We start from the raw sequence: 21,640 nt of genomic DNA on the forward strand, positions 1-21,640 counted from the left end.
CAGAAGCAGCAGCTGTTCCCAGATTATTCTGCCCTCCAGACCATAGACACTTTCAAACCACTTTTTATCATGGGTTTCTGATTAAGAGAAAGGAGTAAATATTTACCAAGTATCTCCAGGGCGCTAGGCTCTAAGATGTGTTACATACATTAGCACGTTTAACCTTCATGACAAATTTATACGGTTAATATTATCTTCCCCACTTTTCAGGTGAGAAAGCTGAGGTTCACAAAAGGTAAAAGACTTGCCCAAGGCCACAACCCTAGGTCCAAAGTCACTTTTCCAAGCAACCCCCTAGATTATACAGTTTCATAAAATCGAAGCTCCATCCAAAATTCCTCTTTCAGGAAACCTGGGCTCTGGAATTGGGCTACTTTGGCACAACTGGTTGTACGACTTAAGAGTTCTAAGAACCCAGAGAAGTTACTGTACCTCCCTGGGTCTCAGTTTCTTCATCTGTAAAATGAGCCCAACAATAATACCTACCACATAAGGTTGGTGGCGAGATTGAACGATTTCACATAAAGAGCTGGGCAGCACCTGACATATAGTAAATACTCCATACCGGTTCGTTATTATTATCACATGGCTGATGAACAAACTGGAGTTTGAACTTGTTTTCTTTTTCTTCCTTTTTAAAGATTGGCACCTGAGCTAACAACTTTTGCCAATCTTCTTTTTTTTTTTTCCTGGTTTTCTCCCCACATCCCCCAAGTCCATAGTTGTGTAGTTTTTAGTTGTGGGTCCTTCCAGTTGTGGCATGTGGGACACTGCCTCAGCGTGGCCTGATGAGCAGTGCAATGTCCAGGATTTGAACCGGTGAAACCCTGGGCCACAGAAGTAGAGGGCGCGAACTTAACCACTCGGCCACGGGGCCAGCCCCTCTTTTTTGTTTTTATTCCCTCCATTTGGCTATAGAGTGGTGTGACTCTGGGAAGCAATTTGGGACAAATTTGGGGAGCCATTTGATATCGTTTGGTCCCGTTATACCAATTTCCTTTGCTCCCCTCCTCCAAGCTTTCTCCTCTAACATTTCGTCTCTTAGCACTGCCAAAATCACAGCCTTTCTGCTGCCAAATCTCAGAAGCTTTTAATAGCATTATTACTGTGATTTTTTTTATCATGGAAATATTTGTTTTTATTTAAAAACTAGACTCCGGCAACACCCTTTTTAATGCCACCAGTTCTTAATTTTTAAACCAAAAGTTTATGTGCCTATCACTTCCCCCTGCCCCCATGATAGCTGATGGAATTCTAGACTGATTAAACTTTGTTAAAACAATCTCAACTTGTATAAACGGAAGCTACCCAAATTCCCTTGGAATGGAAAAGACATTTGTTAACCTGGTCACACAATTTACAAACCCATATCTGCTCAACTGGGCAACATTTTCCATTTAATTGCCTTTTCCTTCTTAACTGAAAGCTAAATGAGATCTGTAGGCTGGAGCATCACACGGTGGCAGACAGAGGAGGAAGCTGAATGGGGTTTCCCAGAGGAATGGCAGGGACAAGGGGCTAAGGAAGTCAGATGACCAAGCCTCTCGCTGGCTAAGGCTAGTTGGATGACTTTGGCCAAGTGACTTCGCGTTCTCTGAGTTCCAGTTAACTAACCTGAAGAATGAGAAGGTGAGACCAACTTTTTCCTAAAAACCCTTTCTTGTTCTAACCATCTTTAAGCAAGACAACATTTTTAAATCATCCCACAAGCATCTCGCCTGGTCTGGGCCTTATCAGGGCAGTAACTTACATGTCACGATGCAGCCTCAGGAGATAAGCTTCAGCCAAAATGAGGTATGCGTGTGACATGTTAGCCATAAAAGATGCAGCCTCCATTTATTGCAAAAAATGCAATTGTGCCAAGCTGTCATATAATTCATGGCAAAGCAATAAAATCCAGGTTCACCTTTAATTATCTAATTTTAAATGAGAACCGAGCAAGCCCATTATGAGGGTGACATATCTCAGCTTCCATCTAATACTCTTCCGTGAATTTCGCCCCTTCAATAATTCTGCTCCAAGCATCTGGATCACAGCTAGTACAAGGCTGGAATCCCAGCAGGGTTTATGAGGTGACCTTTTGTTAAAATAGCGTTGTGTATAATCCCGCTGCTATGTTATTTTTCTCCACTGGGAGACTTTGTTTCATAATTCTGACATCATAGCTTGTTCCTCCAATCCAATCTTTTATGATGGATAACGAGTAAGAACCCCAGGAATTCAAGGGGTGTAAAGGTCCGGGGAGCAATAGATATTGTTGTTTTACCACAAAAGCCTTAACAGAGAGCTAAAAAGTTTCCAAAAGCCAAAGACAAACCGTGTGAATACACTCCTGAGACCAGCTCCCTCTAAAAATGACATTCTGAGTCAGACTGGGGGGACTTTAGAAATGCTGAGGTTTTTACCGATTATTTTCTTTAAGATGTTTAATTTGACTGTTTCTCTACAAGGCACAGACCCCAGGTATTAAGAAATGTCATTTTTGAAGGCTAGACAATAGAAACAGCAAGGAAGCTGGAGCACGCCATTCACAAAAGCCACCTTAAGCACCCAGAGCACGTCTGGCTTCCATGGTTGATTAACCCAGCGCCTTATCAAGGCAGGGGTAGAGGACTCTCCAGCTCCAGGAGCACAGGTGGAGCAGCCAGACCATGAGTCACGGGGTACTTACGTCGCTCTTCCTGAACTTCGCTTTCAAGCTCTTCATGTTGAGATCATTCAGCCTTCCAAAGCTCTAGAGGAGACTTTTCAACACCTAAGCAGAGAAAGAAAGAAACTAACTACTAGGTTTCCAAATAAACACTACAGATATTCCTTCCTGATTGGATTATAACTTTGGGCCATGGGCGGGAGGTTGGTGTGGGGTTAGGAAGGTGGTCACAGTTAAGAGCTAAGACGTGGTAAAGAATAGGTTCTTTCCACCCATGACACACTTCCTAGAACCTTCTGGCTTTTCAAGTTAACCAAAACTTTACATTGTATCCCAACTTCCCAAACATTAAAAGTAGAACAAGTTTAAGTAAGTGCTTAGCTGTCATTGTACAAAATACAGTATCTGTATGCTGAACTAATTCCTCTGTACATCCTTCACGTTACAATTATTCCATCTGCCTCCTTTGGAAGGGCCACAATAGCGAAGTATGATAAGGAAAGCAATTCATATTCCAGATGCCATTCATTCCCTATTTACTTTTCTCAGTGTGGTTTTTTTTTCCCCCTCCTAAATGCCCAGGGCAGTTAGTGAAAAATGCCAGGAACAACAAACCTCCCTCATCAGATACCTCATTCTTCAAGAGGCCACTTTAAACAGTGAAAGACTCCTCAGGTCCTTGGGGGACCCAGCAATCCTGAGTTGGAGGTGGAAAAGCCGTCAGAAATAACCTTATTTAGGAGGAGTCTATGGTCCCCTGGAAAGTGAATGTAATTTTCTTAAGTATGTGTACTTTTTTAAGGGAAGAAAGTTCCTACATTTCATCAGATTCTGCAAGGGGGGGAGGGGGAGTGTCACTCTTCAAAAGTTAACACTATTAATCCTGTCTAAACCCCTCATTTTCCCCGAGGTAGAAATGGAGCCCCTCAGTTAGGAAACTGGCCTGCAGTCACAAATCCTCTTTATGATAGAATTCAGAACCAGACCCCAAAGTCTAACTGGGAGCTGAATGCTTTTCCCACTGCCCTACAGCTTTAAAACTAAAACCAGAAAGTGGAATCCTGTGCTAAAATACGGGACAAACTTTATCTTTTTCTTCCTTAAACCTGGAAAATGTACAAAGTGTGCAACTTCTGCATTTATGACAAAAAGGCAAGAAAAGCTACATGCACGTTCCCATTATATATGATCATAAGTGCTCAATAAATATAACTTTAAGCCTCACCTGACAGAAAGTGACAACAGGTGAAATTTAACCATACTACCCACTTGAGCACTAAGAAATAGTGGTCAGATGGTTACCATATTTTTCAGAAGCCTTTCAAGGTCATCTCATGTTTTGCCATTATCCTTATCACTCTGGACTTAATTGATCTGAGCAACTAGAGGAGGAAAAAGGGCAAGCAACTGAATGGCTGTGCTCATCCCTCCTGATGTCCTTGTCACCGCCTCCAGAAGTTGTCCAGTGACTCTCTGACTTCTAATGTGTTTACTTTCATTATTGCTGCTGCCATTAAGCAGGACCCCTGGATGAATGGCATTAAAACCCGGTCATCATAAAGCACTTTGATGACCCTAACCTGGAGTCTGCAGTAGCATTGTGCACCCAGCCTAGGCAGGAGTGACAGAATGTGTAATTACAGTGTGTCGTTAATTGCCAAGGATTTAACCACAGAGAAAGCTGGACTGGTACCTGAACAGCAAAGTACAAACTCTGGGACAGTGTTTCTCAAAGTCGACCCCTAGTTAATCTGCATCAGAAGGACTTGTGGACAATTTGTCAAATGCAAAATCCTAGTGTACACCCCATGAAAATTGAATCTCAGGGGACAGGACCCAGGAATCTCCCTGGTGGAATCTTTTGCAAACTGAAGTTTGAGAACCTAGAATTGAGGTGGATGGAATAAGGGAATACACTTGCCAAAGTTGGGCTGGTACATAAAACAGTCCTTTTTCATGTCAAAACAAACTACCTTTTGATGAATCCAAGTAGAAATAATGATAATCAGACATTCCCAACTGCCATAGGCTCATGGTTCTCCACCAACTGTAGCTAGAAAATGGAAATCATCCTTTGAGTTCAATTCCTTCCACCCTCTGGGGGAAGTGCTAATAACCAAGAAAAGAGGCCAAACCCATGCAACAGGAAAGGGAGAAGAGAGAAGTCAAAGCTTGGCTAATACACAAACTGTGGAGCCCACCAAGATGTAAACATGCAAAGCATTCCTTCCGTGAGAGAACATGTCTTAGGTGAGGTGAGTAAGATTTTTATTTGAGGTCATGAGCATTGTACTAGTTCTTTCTGTTTGTCTTTGCCTTTTTTTGTGTGTGATGAAGATTGGCCCTGAGTTAACATCTGTGCCAATCTTCCTCTATTTAATGTGAGATGCCACCACAGCGTGGCTTGATGAGTGTTGTGTAGGTCTGCACGTGAGATCCGAACCTGTGAACCCCAGGCTATGGAAGTGGAGCACACAAACTTAACCACTACACCACTGAGCTGGCCCCTCTTTTTTCTTTTAATTACGGCAATGAGAAGTATGCAACCTCCTATCTGAAGAGGATTAAATAAACAAAGCAATGAATTCCAAAAATTCCCAGGGGAAAGTATTAGCTGTGAAATGAAGGTCTTCCTGGAGTCATGGCTCTGGGTGTGTCATAGCTGGGTGGTCCATGGGTGTGACTCCAGGAGGACAGAGATAGAGGTCAAGGGTAAAGAAGTTCTGGAAACCTTCAGAATAGTAACTTCAGAAAGAAGAACTACAGCTGGGGGTAATCAAAATTAGTAACAGAGCACTGCTTTCCTGTATTTGTCAAAGGATCTAAAACCTGGAAACCATGACCCCTGAGATGATACTGGGCTCCCCGTGTCCCAGCATCTCCTCTTCCCCAAGGTGAGCCACAAGTAAATCAGGGACTTGCCCTCCTTGGGTCAGCTGGAATCTTACAGCTCCAATTTCCAAACCCAAACTTTCAACGCCCAGACTGGACTACAGGCTATCTTGAGTAAAGTGACATCTATCAACATAGCGAGGTTACACTAATAGCAATCCTTGGAAAAGTCACTTAATCAAGATACTTAAGTCAAAAGAGCTGCAGCGTAGCTCAATTAACTGCACAGTAGCCTCATCTGGATAGTACAATAAGAAGATGAAACGTTACACATTGATGGGAAAAGTTGTTTGAACTAAGTTCTCCCATTTCAAGCAGAATAAAGTGTATTTACCCCTGGAGCAGAAATATTAGTCTGTACTCCCTGCTCAATCCAAAAGAAGTCACTGAACCATGGCTTCCATCACTGGTCACCAAGCATCATGTGACATCAAGTCAATCAGTGAGGATGAGAAGGTGCAGAGATGCACAGCCCTGCTGCCCGCTCACCTGAAAGACCAGACCCAACAAACAGGGTTTATGGATCCAGTTTCCCTTTAAAAAAAAATATAACTCTGAATCAAACCTTAACATACGATACTCTTATCTGACATAATTCTAGCCAGAATCAAAAAACCTTGATATTAGCCTATAGAAGCTTTATTATGAATAAGTTAGATTTCTTTGAGTATTAAAAATAACCTATAATGGATATAAGGTTTCCTTTCAGAGTGATAAAAATGTTCTATATTTATTGTCATGATGGCTGCACAACCTGTGAACATTCAAAAAACCATTCAAGTGTATGCTTCAAGTGGGAGAATTGAATAGGATGGGAATTATATCTCGACAAAGCTGTTTTATTTTTAAAAACAGATTATTAAATCTCCATTACCTTCTCCAATTCTTAGTTGGGAAAATTCCAGATTAGAAACCTCTGGACTGATGGAAAAAGAACTTCAAAGGAACAAAGGTTAACAAGCAATGCCCTTAATGCTAAAATGTTATTGCTCCTAGATTTTCTTTATTTAGCTATTTCTCTACCACAACCCACCCCCAAGTGAAGTGGTTAGAAAAAAAATCCCTCTCTTCTTCTCTCCTGTTTTCAAACTACTCCTACGCCTACCCACTCCCATCCCCTCCTACGGCCCAAGGATTATTTCATACGGCAGTGGTGCCAATTATGTCAGCACATGAGGGTCCCCTTGGAGCCCCAGCCAGGTATTCTGATTCTGTAATCAGAAAAGAGGCTCAGAAACCTGTAATTTTTTTCTTTGACTCCTCAGGTTATTTGGACGCTCTACCAGATTGGGGAACCACAATTCTAGACTCAATGATACCATACCTATAATTGACACTTTCATTAAAAATAATCTAGAGACAAGGGAAACAATAGAAAGAATAAACAAATGGGACTTCATCAGACTAAAGAGCTCTTTCAAGGCAAGGGAAAACAGGATTGAAACAAAAAAACAACCCACTAATTGGTAAAAAATATTTACAAGTTATTTATCTGACAAAGGATTAATCTCCATAATATATAAAGAACACACACAGCTTAACAACAAAAAATCAAACAACCTGATCAAAAAATGGACAGGGGACATGAACAGACATTTCTCCAAAGATGATATAGAGATGGCCAATAGACACATGAAAAGATGCTCACCATCACTAATCATCAGGGAAATGCAAATCAAAACTGCACTAAGATATCACCTTACACCTGTTAGAAAGGCAAAAATATCCAAAACAAAAAATGACAAATGTTGGAGAGGTTGTGGAGAAAAAGGAACCCTCATACCCTGTTGGTGGGAATGCAAACTGGTGCAGCCACTATGGAAAACAGTATGGAGATTTCTCAAAAAATTAAAAATAGAAATACCTTATGACCCAGCCATCCCACTACTGGGTATCTATCCAAAGAACCTGAAATCAGCAATTCCAAAAGTCCCATGCACCCCTATGTTCATTGCAGCATTATTTACAATAGCCAAAATGTGGAAGCAACTTAAATGCCCATCAATTGATGATTGGATAAAGAAGATATGTTATATATATACAATGGAATACTACTAGGCCATAAAAAACGATAAAATCGTCCTATTCACAACAACATGGATGGACCTTGAAGGTACTATGTTAAGTGAAATAAGCCAGACAGAGAAAGACGAACTCTGTATGACTCCACTCATAGGTGGAAGTTAAACATACAGACAAAGACAACTGATTGGTGGTTGCCCGGGGAAAGGGGGGGGGTGGGGGGAGGACACAAAGGCTGAAGTGGTGTACCTACAACACGACTAATAATAATGTACAACCGAAATTTCACAAGGTTGTAAACTATCATAATCTTAATAAAAAATTAAAAAAAATAATCTAGAGATATTGTACAGTAGATATGATTAATCAACATTTTTGAGCACTGACTATGTTTGAATCTTTCAAAATATTGTGGAGGGTGAGAGGGCAACCCTCTACACTCTAAATCCTAGGAGAGCAACTAGCTGGTTACTTACGACCACTAAGGAACATTAACTTGCAAAGACACATGGTAGCTGTACACACAGGCACATTTGCCTGAATCACAAGAATACATCAGCATCTAAGACAGCATACCACAGGATTCAAGGGCAGTGGTTTAAAATAATTCCATCTGAATCACCACAGCATTAGAGGAGCAGTGTAAACAATGTCCTCTCGCTCACTAATCCTTCCATCACTGAACGTGGAAATACTTCTATGGAATCCTCAGCAACACCAGAGCACTAACGCACGCCCCAGTTAGGCTTCAGAATTTCTTCTTCCAAGTCAAAAAGAGTATCAGACGTAAAATCCAGAACACTGAAGAAGGCATTGAACAAATGTGAGCAACTAAAAATACTTCTTGCCAGTATCTACCTCTTGTCCCTGAAGTACTTGATCGTTTCCTCCGAGAATAATGGCTCTGCAACAAATATGGAATTTTAACCAAAAGCTGTGTAAACACTCAGTTCTCTCAATCTGGCAAAACAAATACACTCTGTAAAAGGTCTCTCCAGATCAACCTTCCCAATAAAGGTTCCCTGACAACACAGCACCTCGCGCCATCTGAACTCCTCCCAGGGGAGGAAGCTGGTCCAAGTCTGTCCCTCTCGGATAGGGCTGCGCCTACGACTTACGTCACTGCTTCTGGAATAAAGAATAGAAAATTGGGAAGCAGAAGCCAGGGAGTACCATTCCCCCTCACCCAAATTACTTTATCCACAGAAGATTTGTTCTCGTCTTAGTAAGACAGAATTTTAAACACATATAGACGTTTAGGTTATGGGAACTCTGGGCAGGCACTACGGAGGATCGAAACTGACCTAGGGTGGGAGTAGAGAATGATCTCAAACCACCTAATAATTAGGTGTCAAATACTGTAGGAATTCAAAGAATGGGAATCTTTGAGGGCTGAGAAAAATCAGAGAAGTCTTCATAACAGGGGTAAGGGTCTAACTGGCCTTTAAGGAAACTCATGATTTGGGCAAGCTGAAAAGGAAAGGCATCTTGTCAGTGTTCTCCCACAAGACGGGACATGCCCATCTTAGATTTTCCAGGCAAGGGTCAGATGCCTATCCAATCTCTCTTTTTTTTTTTTAAGGAAGATTAGCCCTGAGCTAACTACTGCCAGTCCTCCTCTTTTTGCTGAGGAAGCCTGGCCCTGAGCTAACATCCGTGCCCATCTTCCTCTACTTTCTATGTGGGACGCCTACCACAGCATGGCGTGCCAAGCGGTGCCATGTCTGTACTCAAGATCCGAACCGGCGAACCCGGGGCCACTGAGAAGCGGCCCGTGCGCACTTAACTGCTGTACCACCAGGCTGGCCCCTGTCCAATCTCTTTAAGTGGTTCTATAAGCCTCTCTCGTGAGGTTGAGTAGACACGGTGGGAATCATTGCCTAGTTCTCTCTCCAAAGAAAGATCCTCCCCCCCAGTCCCCACACACTCTGACCCTTTCAGACCCTGAATGCGAGGGAGGGGAGTTCAAGAATCCTGTTACCAGTTTTCAGCAAATTTGAAAATGTGCACCTCAGACTGCCTGCTTACTTTGGAATGGCAGACTTTCAGGGTAGGATTTTCATCTTGCATATACTTGGGCATTGGCATATAATCAATAAATGTTTCATGAATGAATCTGTAGGACAAAGATATGGGTTAGGCACCGGGATAGCCTTTACACTTCACCTTTGACCTCAGTATGGTTCTCCCTGGTCCCAAATGCACTGAGGAAGGTGAGCACCCTGACATGGTTAGCTGCACTGGGATTTCAGTAAATGCAGCACAATGATTAGGTTTCACCATGTACATATGAAAGCACTAAGTTCTTAAAGAAAAAAACAAAACCCAACACATTCGGCCTACGAAGTCTTAACAGGTTGCCCCTCCTTTTTCCCCTCCTGCCTGCCCTCTTCTCTCATTGCTATGCTCCTCATGCAGCATCTCCCCAGGAACATGCTGAGCTTAGCCAAGGGAGCTGACCATTTTGAATAATGGAATGCCAGAGTCAACAGAGAGCAAAGATCATCAAATAGAACCCTGGGGGCAGGTTCACAGGATAGTTATCAGCCTAATACTGGAGAGGGCTGTGGGGCAGGCCAAGCATTCCCCCAAATCAACACGCCTGTTCCGTGATTTTGCATGAGATTCTGGGAGCTTCTTTGTTTCCTTCTGTTTTTTCTTCTTTTCCCCAAAGCCCCCCAGCACAGAGCTGTGTATTCTAGTTGTAGGTCCTTCTAGCTCTGCTGTGGGGCGCCACCTGAGCATGGCTTGATGAGCAGTGCTCAGTCCACGCCCAGGATCCAAACCAACGAAACCCTGGGCCACCAACGCGGAGCACACGAGCTTAACCACTTGGCTACGGGGCCTGTCCCCTGGGAGCTTCTTAATAAGGAAAAAGTCCATCCTAATGGGCCCAAGGCTTCACCTCTAACCTCAGCAAAACTCTCTCCATAGTCAACACTCAGTGAAAGTTCACTACAGCAGAATAAATGAATGCATGAGCACTAAGTGTTAAATTGGAAGCACAAAGATACAACAGATATTTCATTACAAAGGAAGTGGCCAGTCCAAGATGCAAATCTTCACAAGATTTAGTTGAAAACTTATAACAAGATTCTTGAACCCCTCACTCACATCCAGGGTTTAAAGGGTCAGAGTGTGTGGAGACCAGGAGAGGATCTTTCTTTGGAGAGAAAGATGCAATGATTCCCACGTGTACTCAACCTCATGAGAGGCTTCCAGGACCACTTGGAGAGAGTGGAACAGGTGTCTGATCCTCGCCTGGAAAATCTAACAGGTGGGAGAGAAAGCAGCCTATGCTGTGAGGATGGGAATGAAGGAGAGGTTGCTGCTGGGTTACGATTAGCTCGCATGCTGGAGTTTGAGCATAGACGTATGTTTTCTGTAGACAACTCACAACAGAGGGTAGTAAGTTGTCTCAGATCCTGTCAGAGTAGATTAGAAGGACGAAGAGGGCTGAGAGAAGCTGAGTCCCAGATGAAGAAGCAACAAACCAGAGGTGAGTACATCACCTGCATCAAGGGAATTGCAGGGGAGAGGCCCCCAGTGATGGTCCAGGAGTGGAGCGAGGAGGGGAGAGGGCTCTCCAAAGGCCCCTTGTACTAGTTTGCTGGGGCTGCCATAACACGTATCACAGACTGGTGGCTTACATGACAGAAACATATATCCTTCACTGTTCTGGAGGCTAGAAGTCCAGATCAGGGTGACAGCAGGGTGGATCTTATTCTGAGGCCTCTTTCCGTGGCTGTGGATGGCTGCCTTCTCCCTTTTTTCACATGGCCTTCCTCTGTGTGTGACCTAATCTCTCTTAGAAGGACACCAGTCACACTGGACTAGGGCCCATCCACATGACCTTGTTTTACCTTAATTACCTCTTTAATGGCCCTATCTCCCAACTAGGGATGAGGACTTCAATATTTGAATTTTAGGAACACACAATTCAGGCCATAACACCCCATGAAAGAGCCCAACAGCAAGAGTCAACTCAAAACACCTGTCAGGCTCAGAGAGCACAGCACTACCTCCCAAAGTACCAGCCAGGCGAGAACTTCCTTATCTGTCTTCTCTCTCATCTCGCCCATCCCACCCCTAGTCTTACCACTGCAACCCTGGAGGGAACATAAACCCTGACAGCTAGATGGAGGCAGCAGGACAGCATGGGAAAGACTGGAAAAGAAAGACATTCTATCTTATATCAAATTTTAACTTTTTATTGTTATCTGAAATTGGACATTCTAAGTTCTAAATTAAGAGTATGTAGCTGGGAGAGGGCAGGGGGGGTGAAATGGGTGAAGGGAGTCAAAAGGTACTAACTTCCAGTTATAAAATAAATCGTCCTGGGATATAATGTACAGCCTGGTGACTATAGTTAATAATACTGTATTGCATATTTGAAAGCTGCTGAGAGTAGATCTTCAAAGTTCTCATCACAAGAAAAATAATTTTGTAACTCTGTATGGTGATGGATGTTAACTAGACTCATCATGGTGATTATTTCTCAATACGTATAAATATCAAATCGTTATGCTGTACACTTGAAACTAATGTTACATGTCTATTGTACTTCAATTAAAAAGAGTATTTAGCAATTGAAGTTGATTGTAGAATTTTTTTTTAATTGAACAATAATCAGAAAAGTCATAGATTTCATCTGGAGGCAAGGGATATACTAACTTGACTGAATAAATTTTCAAGATACCGTGGGACATAAAACAAAGCCGCTTTATGATTACATCCTGGTGAGGCTTATTTATTCAGCAAACCAGATACATATGAACGAATTAATGAATGAGTAAACAAACAAGCAAATTTACGGGGCATTCATTATGGGCTGGGTGCTTTCATACATGTCATCGTTTTTATGAATTAACTACGGTGCAGGTTGGTTAAAAGATGGCCCAGATGATAAAGAAGGGAAAAGTTTAGGGAGGAAAAAAGACATAAGCAATAGTTTCATTTTGGCAATGAATCCTTTCTAAAATGCTCCAATATCTCACTTTTTTCTTCCAAAGAAAATAAATGACCACATTCTTTTTAAACCGTAAATGTCATTCAGATATGGTATCATAATAATCATGCAGTAAAACTCTCTTGAGAACATTAATCTCCTTCCCTATATTCACAACTTGCCTTTATCCAGGGATGACATTTCTCTTGAGAAACAAGTACATCATTCTTCTTTAAAATAAAACCTGCCATCAACCGGGACCGATCTTGGTCCATGAATCAGTCAGAGCCAGCAGCACTGATACAAAATTGGCCAGAGCTCTGGCAACATCACTGTCTGGTCTGTCAAATCTGCTCCTCACATGCTCCAATGAGCCTACCAGAGTAAAGCCCCAAGGTTACCTCATGTCCTAAATCTATCCAATTTAAAAAGCACGGGCTTAATCAAAACAAGCTACCTTTGGAACACAGAAGTCATTCTAGAAGTAAGAAACTCCATGAGATTCTCTCTCGTGTTGAGGTTATATTTAAGATACCTCTAAAATGCTCTTCCTATTCTATGTGTCCAAATCCTGGATGATGATGTCAACAGCACCGCCTAAACAACCCACTGTGTTCATCTCTTTAAAAAGAGCTGCCCTGCACATCTAGTAATCAACTCCAATGGCAACACATATGTGCCATGCACCTTAGTGGCTTCTTCCCAAGTCCATTCCTCAGGTTTCATCCATCTTGAAATCCAAGAGAATCAACCGCATTTAACAACACAGGTCTAATCCTCAAACATCACTGGTGACAACATAAAATGTGGAAAGCAAAAAGTCACTGTGGAAAGAAAGCAGTTTGGCAGTTTCTTACAAAGTTAAATATAAATTTACCATACAACCTGTAATTCCACTCCTAGGTATCTTGCCAAGAGAAACAAAAACATGTCCACATGTTTATGGCAGCAGGATTCATAATTGAGAAAAAGTGGAAACTACTGAAACATCCATCAACTAGGTTAACAAGATGTGGCATTCCCACACAATGGAATACTATCCAGCACTAAAAAGGAACGAAATACTGACGCATGCTGCAACAGGGGTGAAGCTCAAAACCATCGTGCTAAGTGAAGGTTGACATAAAAGACCTAATACCGTAAGATTCCATGTGTATGACAGGTCTGGAATAGGCACATTTACAGGCAGAAAGCAGATTAGTGATTGTCTAGGGCTGGGAATGGTAAGAAAGCGTGATTGCAAATGGGCATGAGGGATCTTTTTGGGGTAACGGAAATATTCTAAAACTGGATGTGGTAATGATGACACAGTTCTATACATTTACTAAAAATTATTGAAGAGTATACTAAAATTGGTGAAGTTTATGGAACGTAAATCATATCTCAGCGAAGCTGTTTTTAAAAAGATCAAATAACAAAAAGTGAACAGGGAGATACATACACAAAGCTGTTAGGTAGTGAAAAATATCTTTAGAGGGAGGGAGAGTGTAGGCTCCATGTATGGTTGTATTTAATTCTTGTTTTTACTCTAGGAAGATTTAATTGCCAAATGTTGGCTTACTGCATATTTCATCAGTTCTTTGACTCAGTTTCAAAATGGGAATAACTTGGACTCTCCAAATTCTAGAATGTTGGAAATGTCATTTACATTGATCACAATAGTTCTGTCTGGCCTACTGAATCTCTGCCCAGTCATCTAGTGTCTCAAATACATTTCAGAATAAGGAGGAAATTAAGTTAATAAAACAGATTCTGTGAACTCTGATGCCCTAGCAGCAGAAGTGAAGGAGTGGATGGAGAGCACAGAAATTATTTCTGCTGCCCCGACAGCAGAATACATGTCATTTGAACACCATATATTCAAAACAGCATGTTTCTCATCCCCAGTCCAACAGAGAGGGGATGCTTGCTCACTTGAAGGCAGGTTGCTTCATTTCCTTTAGCATAACAATGTTACCCTGCATGCTCTAGCGGACCTACCATGTCTGGTTTGGTCCTCAGTGCCAGACCTTCTCCTGCTAATGGCTCTGGTCTTCTTTTAGAAAAACTGTCTCTCCCACGGCCACCCCCACACCAACCGCATTGTATGCTGGCTGTAGCTGTTCCCCAGAGATGGGAGTGTGTCCTCAGCAAGGCTATTCAGACTCCCTGGGATTTCCAGAGTTGGAATGAGGGAAGGCACAGGTGGAGGGAAGCAAAGGAAGAGGGGAAGGGAAGACAAGACCTTCCTCTCTGGTGGAGAAGCTAGAACAGTATGGACCCGGCAGCTTGAACCAAGACCCGATTCTAGCCCTGGGCAGAAAGCTGGTTTGAGAGAGGGAACTAGGGGGGGCCCTGAGTCCAGGGATCCCAGGCCCTGCTATAGCCACATCCTTTTAGCACAGGATTTGGGGTCACATAAGCCAAGACACTCCCCTTCTGCCCTAAGCTAATTCAAGCTGGGTTTCTGTCACTTGCAACCTAACAGTACTGACAAATCCTTTGGTGCCTTCTCATCTACTCGATCTTGCTCAAGCTGTCATCTCACACCCATAGCAAAAGATGGGCCTAGAAGTTCAACAGCACGGTTGCAGTTTGCATTTCTGACTGTTGAGTACATTTCTGCAGTCAGTAGCTAAATTCACTTCATGAACCTACAGAAGTGAAATAAATACTCTCTGGAGTTTAATTGGGCTAAATATATCAGGATGACCTACAGTGACCCCTTTGAACTTGCAGGTCAGGGAGGGCATACTTGTCCCTCATTTCTTTGGCTATTAGCTGCTCCCTGATAACACACACCCTTTCCCAGCCCTACACCAACCACTGCATTCACTATTTACCGCTATCATTCCAGTCACTGCAGAAGACCTGCCAGCAAGCCCAGTGTGGGTCTTCTGGCCTATTTCCATTCTGAACGTATGTACTGCTCGTTGGCTCTCCTACAGGAACCAGCCAACAATAAAAACAATTGCAATTAACTGGAAATGAATAGCATTAGACTATTTTAAAACACTCATGTAATAAAAAACCACTGTAACAGCTGGGTCCAGGCTGCCCACGGGGTGGACCTTACCTCCTCTGCTCCCCAAGCAACTTGGCTCCACAGAGCTGAGGGGGACAAGGGAGGGACACAAGGAAGCTGCTCGTGGAGCTGAAACTAAGGATGAATAAGGAAAACCCTCAGGATAGGAAAGCACTAGGAGAGAGGGTCAGACAGTGGGGAAGCTGCCCTGGGGTGTGTGGTGGGGTGCTGGGGTTCAGCTGGACCAGGAGGCCACAAGGCCCAGGGATAATCCTTGAGTAGTGCTGAAGACATGAAATGCAAAGACACTGTCACCCCCGCTAATTTATTCCAAACAAGAGAACTGGAAGAGGAGCATGACACGGCGGCTCAATCAAGGCCTCACTTCCTGGGGGCTATGCCAGCCTAGATCTGCTACACTGGTGCCCTGGCAGCGCAAATGGAAAAGCCTTTCAGATCTTTTTTCATTAGAAGCTCGAGGCTGCCCCGTGTCTGTGCTATATGGGGCGCCTACAACTGTCTGCCCAGTGAGAACAAACTCCTGTTAACTGAATTTCATACCCTGGACCTACCATCTTTCAATTTGCAACCACTTTCCTCATTTAGGGATAAGAAGCAAACAGCATTAACACAAAGGCTTGAGAATGTTCCAATAACAATAACAAAGATTTAATACACCACCCCCCTACCGTGCCCCACACACGTCCACAAATCCACACACCTTGCACCTGAGGCCAGTAGGGTTTACAGATTAAAAAGAGCATGGCTACTTAAGAACTTGCAATTTAAGAGACAACATAAGAAACCCATACTGTTTCATTTACTCATACACACTGAATACCACTATGGGCCAAGTACACGGGGGATGTAGAAATGTCGACCACCCACAACTCCTGCCTACAAAAATCAGTCTTAGTGTTTAAAAAAAAAAAGAAAGTCCATGTAGATTAATGCACCTGTACAAAAGCAGAGAGACAGAGATTTGTAAACCAAAAGTACAAATGTCCACTATATCAGGTGTACTCAGTTTGTGATGAAGCTACTTCATTTCTCTAAAAGAATGCTTAAAGCTAAGGGCAAAATCCCAGATAACGGGGCAAAGACACAGGGAAGCTTAATCAAACATGCATTTACTGAGGGTATTCTAGGTGTCAGGTGGTGCTGAGATTCCAGGACCTTCACGATGACATATTACTTAGATCAGTGCTGTCCAATACCGTAGCCATTAGCCACATGTGGCTACTGAGCATTTGAAATGCGACTAGTGCAAATCGACATGCACTGTAAGTGGAAAATACACAACGGATTTCAAAGACTTACTATGAAAAAATAATGTCAACTATATCATTAATAAGTTTTATATTGAATACATGATAATACTTTGGATATACTAGGTAAAATAAAATATATTACAATTAATTTATTTTTCCTTTTTTTATGGTTACTAGAAAATTTAAAATGACCTATGTGGCTTGTATTTGTGGCTTGCTTCTATTTCCATTAGATCGTGATGATTTAGATTTTCCCTTCAAAGACTGTGATGATAGCATCCATTTAGCAATAACAGTATCTTATTATTACCAACAAAGCAGGCAGAAAAAATGTTATCATGTTACCATGTTTAAAAATCACTTACTCTCATAAAATCATAAAACTCAGATCTAGTAAATACCGCAAGTTAATGACAATGAAAGTTAAATTTTAAAAGATTCACTCTGCCACATGCAGAAGAAGGAATGATTAGCCAACAATTTTATTTCACTCAAGACTGATGAACTTGTAGGCAAACTCAACTATTACTCTGTTGTGTATGGTTCAAAAAACATGTCTATATTATTCTCTGTTGACAATTGGACAATTCCAAAGGACTCAATAGGGAATTTACGTCCCTTCTCACATCATTCTAAGTACCACCATCTTCATCTTAACCACGATTCACTGTTCTGTGCCTAGATTAAGAATGAAACAATTCTGGCGAGACTGAGGAAGTTGGGAACGCAATTTGGAATAAGACTGTCACTACTAAAGGAAATATGTCTTTACACTGTCCACATTACCTAATGCTATAAAGATAGAAAGATCAAAGAGAGGAGTGAGAATACAGGGAAAATAGTCGTGAACTGCACAAAAGACACAAGGCGGATGCGTTGCAATGACATATGGGGGGCAATCCCTCTTTACTGCTCTGGATTATAACGGCAAGCATAATCATTGGCCAATATATCAGTTCTTTAAGGTAGATTGATAAAGAACATGATAACATTGGTAATAATAACAGCCACAATAACCATCATTTACTTAAATCATGACTTTGCAAAAGTTTTACTTTGCAAAACTTTATTTTTTAAATATTTTGTTATAAATAAGTATTATCGCATTTAGTGCTCACACTACTTCGGAATTAGATGCTATTGCTATTATTCCTAGTTTTCAGATTGGGAAAGTGGAAGTTTATTGGGGCAAAGCGGCACAGTTTATAAAGGGAAGAGGCTGGATTTCACTCAGCTTCAGTTCCGGAGACCAAAACACAACAATAGGCTACATATTAGAAAATATTAATAATAATAAAGTCTGGCCAGCAGACCAACATTTTTACTACTTAAAAGAAAAAAATTAGTTGCTTTTAATGATGGAACAGTCCTCAGATCTGCTGCTGGCACATAACAGAGCTCCTCTAGGAAGTCTGAATGGACCAACTTGGAAGAGACATTCCTTCTGGCTGTTCGCCCTCACTCACACACTCCTGCCTCATTCCAGGGAGGGTAGCATTTTTATTTCTTTGTCCTTTTCAAATGCGGAGCATATGCTTAATGAATAAATATATTGAACTCACAAGTCAAAAAATCCTTTTCCATATTGCTCGCTAAGGATACCAAATCAATAACGGAGAAAATGTAAAGACAATTACAAACAAGCGAAGTGGCTATTTATATTCAGCGGAGCTGGTAAACTACAGATTGGGGTGGAGGTGTCCATGTTTTGGCAACAATTTGGAAAAGCAGAACTTCTAGATACTTAGATGTTTCTCTGTCATCAGGACATTTCTGTTCCTTAGGAAATTATTCTAATATCCTGTATAACAACTCTTTCCAAGCTGTAAAAAAGGAAATACTGCAATTCTTCAGGACAATTAAAAGCACTGATATTATAATGAAAGTGGAATTGTAAAACACATCACCCAATGAGGAGGAATGGGGCAAGGGAGTGCAGGTGACTTTGTTCCAGAAGCCACACACAGAAGCACCCACGGCCAGCAGGCTGCCACCTAACCCTGTGGCAGATCTCAACAGGATAGAGGGAGCAGCTCTGTTTCTTTTGCCACCCTGAATATAAACATCCACTTGCAATGTAGTGAGAATCAAACGTGCTTTGTTCCAAGGGGTATGCACTTAAAATAATGAGCGGTTGTTTCAGAGAAGAAGCAAGTGAGCCTGGTGCCAAACAGTAACACAGCCCTCAACAGATTGGCCAGGAGACAGGCTGGGATGGGAGGCATTTTGAGGAAATCTCTTTCTGGCTTATAGAGACTCTAGAGGAAAAGCAATAGAACAAATAAACAAACAGCACACCTGACATGGTTTAAAGGACCGCACAGAAAGAATCCAATTACCGAGGAGCTGATCAAGATTGCTGACCGGATGTACACACACAGTTGGTGGCAGAAATGAATTCTTCCTTTAAAAAAACTCCTAGGAAACCCCAGATGGAATACAGATATTGGTTATAGCTTCTAGGCCTATATTTTGAATAGTTTTTTCCAATTTAAAAAAAAAGCTCATAGGAAAGAAACGTGAAAAACGTTTTTCTCAAAAGAGAGAAATGATACAGCACCCCCACCCACCAAAAAATGTAAGGTTTTTTGTTTCAAAAACAAAGAGCCAAGAAGGTTCTGAGAGAATTCGAGTCACTTGCACCCATGAGGAAAGTGGATTGGGCCTGAAACGAGACTGACCTGGAGAGAGGATGGATGGCAAACTACTGAGCATCCATCCCCGGGTGAGGACCCCTTGATGTGGTTCCATGCAGGACCTCAGGGCCACAGATATGTTTGTGGCTGGGTCCTAGCTTGTATTTTCCTTCTGGCCGCCTTTTGTAAGAAAGCAAAATGCAACCCACTGTCCACGAGCCTTTTGGACAGCTTCACCCAGCAGTGAAATGACTGTGGGTCATAATTGTCCACAAGTTAGTACCCCCTTTCATTCATGAAAAATGATTAATCACCAACGTGTCGACTTTCATAGGAGATTTTCTAATTATGTGCGCATTCTTGTCAAATTAAGAGAATCAGCACAGAAGTTTTTTTTTTTTTTTTTTTTGAGGAAGATTAGCCCTGCGCTAACTACTGCCAATCCTCCTCTTTTTGCTGAGGAAGCCTGGCCCTGAGCTAACACCTGCGCCCATCTTCCTCTACTTTATACGTGGGATGCCTGCCACAGCATGGCTTGACAAGAGGTCCCATGTCCGCACCGGGGATCCGAACTGGCAAACCCCGGGCCACCAAAGCAGAACGTGTGAACTTAACCGCTGTGCCACCAGGCAGGAGGCCCCAACACAGAAGTTCTTAGCTGACCAAACTTGACCAATAGTCTTATCTGGTTCTCGCTCAGCAAGATGCTAAGGGCCTGGGTTCCAGATCCTTTTCCGGACCTTCATGTGGCTGCTCAATGCCCTCTGCCTCACCTGGGACTCCCCACTAGTCTCGAGGCAGCTTGTCCAAGTCTCTCCAGCCTTCTTCACTGATAACTACTGTAACCAGCTACATCTAGGACTCCCAAGGTGACTGTCTACATCTGAGAGAAAGAGAAAAGTACATTTAGGGGTTGTACGCTAGGAGCAGCCAGAACTAAGGGGCATGTCTAGCTCTGCCTCCTACTGAGGGTGTCACTTTCCAAGGGGTCATTTCACTTCCCTAGGCCTGGATCTCAGCTGTAAAATGAGTTCCCACCCCACCCCATTCCAACCACTAATAGTCCGCCTTGCGCTATAGTGGAATGGGAACATGCTAACTTGGCTAAAACTCTAAACTCCACGAAAGGCAGGCATTGCCATTCATCCATGGATCATCTAACACTCAATGACTGCATCAACATGTATTGTTCATAGGAAATCCGACAATAAGTAAGAGCAGCCTGGACCTCCCAAAGCTGACAGTCTAGCAGCAAAATGCCTGGTGCAAAGAAGGTGTTCAATTCAAATAAAATGACTTGTTGAAAGAGCTTACATCATTCACCCTCCATTACAAGCAGGTCTGCATCCCTTTCTGCCCAATTTTTTTTTTTTTTTTTTTTGAGCAAGATTAGCCCTGAGCTAACATCTGCTGCCAATCCTCCTCCTTTTGCTCAGGAAGACTGGCCCTGAGCTAACATCCATGCCCATCTTCCTCTACTTTCTATGTGGGACGCCTACCACAGCATGACTTGCCAAGCGGTGCCATGTCCGCACCCGGGATCCGAACCAGCAAACCCCGGGCCGCTGAGAAGCAGGACATGTGCACTTAACCACTGCACCACCAGGCCGACCCCTTTGCCCAATTTTTGACTGAAGAGACAAGATGTCGCCCAAGGTGGACCAATAGACAAGCTCCCTGAGCGTGGCTAACAATGGCAGTATCTTTTGCTAGTGTTGGCTGCTTCCCATGGAAGAATGATTTCCCCTGGAGGAGCAGACTTCCAGCTGAGGGTGAGCTCCCCAACCAGGAAATGTGGCCTGGTCTTCCTCAGGTCCCCAGGGAGGCAGCCCCATCAGGCTGGGAAGCCACAATGGGAAGGGCAGAACAGAGAGCCATGATGGGAAGGGCAGAACAGAGAGAAGTTGGGGATATTTCTCCCACGGGGGGAGCAGTCAAAGATCTACCCCATTCGCTTAGGGGTGTTGTTAGGTGGGGCCCAGGGACATCTCAGTTCCCTCCGGCAACAGCAAAGCGAGAAAACTACTGCCACATGGAAAGCAGAAGACAGTGCGAGCCCTACGGTACACCAAGAAATACGCTGCCCTGGTGGTGGGCAACTCCAGCCCCATCAGCATCATCAGATCTCTGTGAAGTAACTGTACTACAGATCCACTTTTTATTACTTCTAAATAGCATTTTATTGCATCCAATAAAAGTAGTTGCTAAAAATGGTCA

General features: G+C 42.8%; 1 protein-coding gene across 7 annotated transcripts in view; it reads right to left on the reverse strand.

The window, feature by feature from the left end:
* The window catches only part of RAI14 (retinoic acid induced 14), a 138,251-nt gene that overhangs the window by 110,708 nt on the left and 5,903 nt on the right, over positions 1–21,640 (reverse strand). For all 7 annotated transcript variants that reach the window (XM_014831196.3, XM_014831198.3, XM_070519804.1 and 4 more), the window contains exon 2: positions 2,672–2,755. In XM_014831196.3, coding sequence (XP_014686682.1) covers positions 2,672–2,707 — 36 coding nt within the window. In that variant the 5' untranslated portion in view covers positions 2,708–2,755. The remainder of the gene's footprint in view (positions 1–2,671; positions 2,756–21,640) is intronic.

This window comes from Equus asinus, chromosome 10, assembly GCF_041296235.1.
Source record: "Equus asinus isolate D_3611 breed Donkey chromosome 10, EquAss-T2T_v2, whole genome shotgun sequence".
NCBI lineage: Eukaryota > Metazoa > Chordata > Mammalia > Perissodactyla > Equidae > Equus > Equus asinus.